At 41.0% G+C, this 7,198-nt stretch overlaps 1 protein-coding gene across 1 annotated transcript; it reads left to right on the top strand.

Moving 5' to 3' along the window:
• The first annotated feature begins 1,730 nt into the window (after nt 1-1,730).
• LOC141494859 (polyserase-2-like) lies at nt 1,731-4,303 on the top strand. Its single transcript, XM_074196013.1, is given in 4 exon segments — nt 1,731-1,823; nt 1,873-2,029; nt 2,031-3,561; nt 3,564-4,303. Coding segments are annotated over 4 exon segments (2,493 nt in total). The 5' UTR covers nt 1,731-1,758.
• Nucleotides 4,304-7,198: the final 2,895 nt, after the last annotated feature.

The raw sequence follows: 7,198 nt of genomic DNA on the forward strand, positions 1-7,198 counted from the left end.
GAGACTTTTGTCTCCTCCTTCCCTATTCTAAATCCTTCAATTTCAGTTTCTTCTCTTATTGCTGAGTCTAATGTTTCTAATACAATATTGAATAGTAGTGGTGATAATGGCCATCCCTGTTTCACACTTCAAATTATTGGGAATGACTCAAGCCTATCCCCATTGCATAAAATGCTTGTTGATGGATTAAGATAAATACTGTTTATTATTCTAATGAACAAACCATTTATTCCTAAACTCCCCAGTGTTTTTACTAGGAATGGGGGCTGTATTTTGTCAAAAGCTTTTTCAGCATCTATTGATATGATCATATGATTTTTCATAGGTATGTTACTGATATAAGTAATTATACTAACAGTTTTCCTAATATTGAACCAACCCTGGATTCCTGGGATAAATCTTACTTGATCATAAAATATTATCTTAGTTGATAACTTGTTGTAATCATTTTGCTAAGGTTTTTATTTAAGACTTTTGTAGATATATTCATCAGGGAGAAAGGTCTGTAATTTTCTTACTCTGTTTTAACTCTTCCTGATTTTGGTATCAGCACAACATTAGTGTCATAGAATGAGTTAAGTAGAGTTCCATCTTCACCTATTTTTCCAAAGAGTTTATGCAGAATTGAAAACAATAGTTCCTTAAATGTTTCATGTAATTCACTTGTGAATCCATTTGGCCCTAGAACTTTTTTCTTAGGGAGTTCAATAATGGCTTCTTGTATTTACTTTTCTGAGATAGGGTAATTTAGGTTTTTAATTTCCTGTTCATTTAATCTGGGCAACTTATATTTTTGTAAATCTTCATCAATTGTACTTAGATTGTCAAAGTTACTGGAATATAGATGAGCAAAATAATTCTGAATTATTACTTTAATTTCCTCCTCATTGGTGGTGATTTCACCTTTTTTTATTCATGACACTAGCAATTTCAGTTTCTTCTTTTAAATAAAATTGACCTGAGGTTTATCAATTTTATTGTTTTTTTCATAAAACCAGCTCTTGATTTTATTTGTGATTTCAAAAGTTATCTTGCTTTCAATTTTATTAATTTCTTCTTTAATTTTTAGAATTTCTAATCTGGTATTTAATTGGGGGTTTTTAATTTGTTCTTTCTCTAATTTTTTAGTTGAATATTTAGTTCATTGATTTCTTCTCTCTCTCTAATTTGTTCATATAAGCATTTAAAGAGATAATATATCCCCTGACTGAAACCCTGAGTGAATTCCATAGACTTTGGTATTTTGTTTCATTATGGTCATTATCTAGAATGAAATAATTAATTCTTTCTATAATTTGATGCTTGATCCACTCATTCTTTAAAATGAGCTTATTTAGTTCCAATTAGTTCTGGGTCTTTATCTCCCTAACAAGTATTGCATATGATTTTTATTGCATTATTATCTGAGATAGATGTATTCACTATTTCTGCCTTTCTACAGTTGATCATTAGGTTTTTATGTCCTATTACATGATTAATTTTTTGTAAGTTCCATGTATTGCTGAAAATAAATCATGTTCCTTCTTTCCCCATTCAGTTTCCTCCATAAGTATATCATATCTAGGTTTTTCTAACAATCTATTTACTTCCTTAACTTCCTTCTTGTTTATTTTTTGATGAGACGTATCTAATTCTGAGAGTGGAAGGTTGAGGTCTTCCATGGTAGCATTTTGCTGTCTATGTCTTCCTGTAGCTCTTTCAACTTCTCTAAGAAGTTGGATTCTCCAGAGCTCTGGCAATCCCAAACTCCATGGGACCATGTCCTCCACTCTGCTTATTCTCTTGTTACTGGTCTTCCTGGAAACCCCAGGGAAAACACAGGATTCAGCCTTCAGCTCTGCCCTAGGAAAATCTCCAAGAACTAGGAGATATCCCAGAGTGTGGTTGAACCCAACCTCGGCCCTGTATTGTGGGTGGCTCCGATGCCACCCATGGTGACTGGCCATGGCAAATGAGTCTGCACAGAGGTGGTGGCCACATCTGTGGTGGCAACCTCATCTCTGAATCCTGGGTCCTCTCTGCTGCTCACTTGTGTGGTAGACAATCTCACTGTGGCTCCTGCAGAAGAGTTTACAGTGTTCCTCAGTTTGTACACTCAGTTGTCTTTGCTGGAATACGGAGAGCTTCGCAATGTCACAGAAATTCTGGTTCTGGACAATTATACCTCTGCAGAAATAGGGCTAGACCTTTCCCTGTTGCATCTGAGTCAACCTGCCAACTTTTCAGAATATGTGCAGCCCATCTGCCTGCCCCGGGCCAATCATCACTTTGCCCACAGAACCTCCTGCTGGGCCACAGGCTGGGGAAATGTGCAAGAAATGGAATATCTGTGTCAGCCAGAGTTCCTCCAAGAGGTAGAGCTAAAGATTGTGGGAATGACAACCTGTCAGTGTATCTACAACAGTGCTGGCCCCTTCAATTTTACTGAACAGTTATATCCAGGGATGCTTTGTGCTGACTTGAAGGAAGGCAAAAAGGATACCTGCCAGGGTGACTCTGGGGGTCCATTGGTCTGTGAGGAGCAAGGCCAGTGGTTCCAGGCTGGAATTACCAGCTTTGGCCATGGCTGTGCAAGGAGAAATCTCCCTGGAATCTTCACAGCAGTGTCCTACTATGAAAACTGGATCTGGGAGCAAGTTCCTGAAGCTTTCTTCCTTGAACAACCCAAGACTATCCCAACAGATATGCCAAAGGAGAGTCTTGACAACTGTACCCTTGCCTTGCCAGAATGTGGGATTGCCCCCTATCCTGATCATTGGCCCTGGAAGGCTGTGGTAGTTACCCCAAATTTCAAGCCTTGCCATGGAGTGATGATATCAAAAAAGTGGGTTCTCACACCAGCCAGCTGCTTTCCACACCTTGAAGGCTTAATCCAAGACACTAGTGAATGGCAAGTGGTCTTCCCACCCAAAGGAAGAAGGGTGCCTGTCAGCCAAATTATTTTCAATAGAAACCACATGCAAGATTATGTCTATGACTTGGCCCTCTTACTGCTAGATGTGTCTGTAAACATGACGGAAGATACAAGCCCTGTATGCTTGCCCCGCTTATATCACTACTTTTTGCCAAGGGGTCGCTGCCGCCTGGCCCAGTGGGGTCCTGGAGAACCACCCCAGGTCTCCAATTCTCTACTGGAAGCTGAAATGATGTCTAGTTGGTGGTGTTATTGCCTCCATGGCCAGAAGGGGGAGAATGTGTCCTTGCCTGGAATGAATCCTAGAATCCTATGTGCTGACTACCAGGAGGAGGAGACAAGAAGCTGTTGGATTGACAGCCACTGGAGCCTCCTATGTGAGGAATCAGGATATTGGTTCCTGGCAGGTGTTTCAGAGCCCTCAGAAAGCTGTCTCCAGCCTCAGGTCTTCTCCCCACTGCAACTTCATGAGCGTTGGATCAGGCATATTGCCCTTGAGGCCAAACTGGAGGATCAACCAGTCTGGAATTGGGAACTTGAAGCACAGGTCAAGTTACCAACCTGTCCTCCCAAGACCAGAAATGGAGCTTGTGGTATTAAACCAGTGATCTGGTCAAATAGTAATCCATGGCCTTGGATGGCAGAGGTGACATGGGTCCAGTTTGTATAGGCACTTTGGTGAGCCCTGGTTGGGTCCTAGCAGCTACTCAATGTGTCACAAGACAGGCCTCCACAGTAGCCAGTCTTCAAGTATACTTGGGTAGAGCAGGGCCCAGACCTGTTGCCCAGGGTCACCAGATATCAAGATCAGTCGACAGCATTCGATTTCCCTATGGAATGGGATCCAAAGCACCCCTAGTTCTCTTAGAGCTAGACACCAGAGTGGAGCCCTCCCCTGCTATCCTGCTTGTCTGCCTACATTCTGGACCTACCCCAATTGAGACAAGCTGCTGGGTCCTAGGCTGGAAAGATTCTTCAAACCGAGTCCCCTTAGCTGTTCCAGTCATCATCTTGTCCCCTGGTCATTGCCACTGCCTCTATCGATGTGCACTGCCTTCTGGAACTATCTGTGTCCAGTATCCCAAAGGAAAGGAAGACACGTATGAGATGGACTCAGGGTCAACTCTCCTCTGTGAAGAACAACGTGGCTCCTGGGTCTTGGTTGGTGTATCCCTAAGAGGAAACAAAGAGCTATTTGCCCCAGTGGGGACTCAGGAGTCCTGGATCTCCCATACTGTCGGGGAGGCATCCTTTTTGGGAAACCCCCAGGTCAGTCAAGTCTTTGAGGAGTTCAATGACAGTGAACTTTGCCCTCCAGACCTGAGCAGCGCCTCAAGACTTCCAAGAGCTGCCCTCATGCTCTTAGTTCCTCTCTTTCTCCTACTCTGACTCTGAGGACTAGGGCAGAAGATGCAAATGCCTCTGCTGGAATGTGCCCATACTGGTTCCCAGGCTAGGAACTGCGAAAGCTTCCCCCCCCCAATACATACACACACACACACACACACACACACACATACACACACCTTCTTCAAGGAGGGTGACTGTGATGATGAAACTATTCAACCCTGGGTGTCTTAATTGGACTTGCGTTCCAAACATTGCTAATTTGAGCCAAAGAATCCTGGGGGTGGAATGAATACTTGGGTAATAAACACAATGCCAACATTGCCCCCCCCCAAAAAAGAAGAAGTTGGATTCTGTACCATTGGCTGCATTCATATTTAGTATTGAAATTTTTTATTGTCTAGGATACTTTTTAGGAAGATATGGTTTCCTTTTCTCTTTTAATGCTATCTATTTTTGTAGTTGCTTTCTTGAGATAAGGATTGCTAACCCTGTTGTTTTCACTTCAGCTGAAGTAAAATATATTTTGCTCCAATGTTTTACCTTTACTGTATATGGCTCTCTCTGCTTCAAATGAGTTTCTTCTAAGTAGCATATTGTAGGATTCTAGTTTTTAATGCACTCTGCTATCTGCTTATGTTTTAAGGGAGAGTTCATCCCATTCAAAGTTATAATTACTAACTCTTTTTTGCCCTCCATGCTATCTTCCTTTAGTTTTTATTTTGCCCATTTTCTCCTTTATCCATATTTCCCAGTGATTTGTTTCTGAATACCACCACCTTCAGCGTGCTTAGCCTCTTATATCAACCCCCTCACCTTTCTGTCCCCTTTCCCATTTCCCCTTCTTCCCTTCTTTCTGTTTGCTCCCTTTTTTCTCACCCCTCCCCTTTTTCTCCTTTTAATGCTTTAAAGGTAAAATAAGTTTCTTAACTAAGTATGTGTAAGATAACTTTAAGCCAAGTCTGATGAGATGAAAGTTCAGGTGGATCTTACCTGCTCCTTTCTTCCCCTCAATTACAACAGGTCTACTGCACCTCTTGATGTAATGAGATTTATCCCATTCAGTCTCCCTCCATCTTCCTTCCCTTCTCTTTACTGTCCGGCTTTTTAAGGAGGCATTGTTTATAAATCATTCTATCTGAGTCACAGAAAAGTTATGAGTGTCCATACTTTTGGCTATGTATTTTCTCTCTAATAGAGTTACTTTTCTCAAGAGTTATGAGACTCTTTCTCCCAAGTGGGTATATAGTCAGTTTCACCTTATTGGATAGCAGTTATGTTTCATTTTGTTTTTTTACCTTTTCATGTGTGTCTTGAGTCTCCTGTTTGATGTCCAAATTTTCTATTTAGCTCTGGTCTTTTCATCATGAAATCTTGGAAGTCTCCCATTTCATTAGATGTACATATTTTCTCCTGAAAGAGAAAGCTCAGCTTTCCTAGATAGTGAATTCTTGGCTGCATTCCATGCTCCCTTGCTCTTTGGAATATCTCATTCCAGGCCCTTCAATCCCTTAATGTTGCTGTGATCAGGTCCTGCATAATCTTTACTGTGGTTCCTTGGTATTTGATTTTTTTCTTTCTGGTTGCTTGTATTATTTTTTCTTTTATCTGATAGTTCTGGAATTTGTCCACAATATTCCTTGGTGTTTTCATTTTAGGATCTCTTTCCAGAGGGGATCGATGTATTCTTTCAAAAACTATTTTGCCCTCTGGTTCCATGATATCGGGGCAATTTTTCATCACTAAATCCTGTAATATTAAGTCCAGAATTTTTTTTCTCTTCAATGTTTTCAGGAAAGCCTATAAGTCTCAGGTTCTCTTGTCTTGACCTGTTCTTGAGGTCAGTGGTTTTGCTGATGTTGTATTTTCCATTTCCTTCTATTTTTCAATCTTTTGGTTTTGTTTAACACAATCTCGCTGTCTCATGAAGTCATTATTTTGTGCTGATAACATTCTTTTTTTAGAGAAGATTTTTCTTCATTTATCTTTTGCAACTCCTTTTCCAGTTGGTCAGTTCTATTTTGGAAGCAGTTTTCCATTTGCCCAAGTGTAGTTTTGTGAGAATCATTTTCTTTTTTCATCTGCCCAATTGAAAAATCTGAGAGAATAATTCTCATTTTGCATGTGCCCAATTGTATTTTCCAAGGATTTGTTTTCTTGTTGCAAAATGTTAATTTTCTGTTGCAACATGCTAATTTTCTCTTGAGTTTCTTTCCCTAATTTTTCCAATTGATTTTTAAACTCCTTCCTGATTTCATCAAGGTAGTCTTTCTGTACTGGAGAGCAATTCTTATTCCCTTCATCAGTGCTAGATCTTTCTATGTTAGAATATGTCCCTTCTAAATATTTCTCCCTGGGTCCCCCCTTTTCTCTCTATGGCCTTTTTGCATCTTTCTAGGATCTTGTGTTGGGGGGCAGAGCTGGCTCTCAGGGGTTTGCTTTTGAAGATCTTAGAGACTTTGTTCACTTGGTTTAGTAATTCCAACGACTAGCCATTAGGGGGCACTGGTTGCTTTCTCTGAAGTGTTTGAGGTCTTTAGCTGCAGGTTAATCTCTTTCTATTGAGTGAACACTGTTGCCCTGGCTGGGGGGAAGGGGGGAGTGGTTGTTTATTACTTGTTCTGGACAAAGGGCTCTGCTGAAAGTATGGAACTCAGGTCCCTGGCCAGTTAAAGTTGGATCTCACACTTGCCACTCACTGAAGCCTCTACAACTGAGCCTGGCCCTCTGGTTTCCTCCAGATGCTGTCCCTTTGCTGATCCTCTGCTGTTGTCTCTCGGTTCACCCATGGTCCCCTGAGACAGACCTTCTTTGTAGGTATTCTACTTCTAATGTCACTTTCTGGGTTTTGTTGATCGAATTTCTGTTAAGAGGTTTCTCTCATGTTTTGTTAGGGGAAAGAGAAGCACTTATCACAGTGCCTGTCTTCTCTCCATC

This window comes from Macrotis lagotis, chromosome 8, assembly GCF_037893015.1.
Source record: "Macrotis lagotis isolate mMagLag1 chromosome 8, bilby.v1.9.chrom.fasta, whole genome shotgun sequence".
In the NCBI taxonomy this organism is placed as follows: Eukaryota; Metazoa; Chordata; class Mammalia; order Peramelemorphia; family Peramelidae; genus Macrotis; species Macrotis lagotis.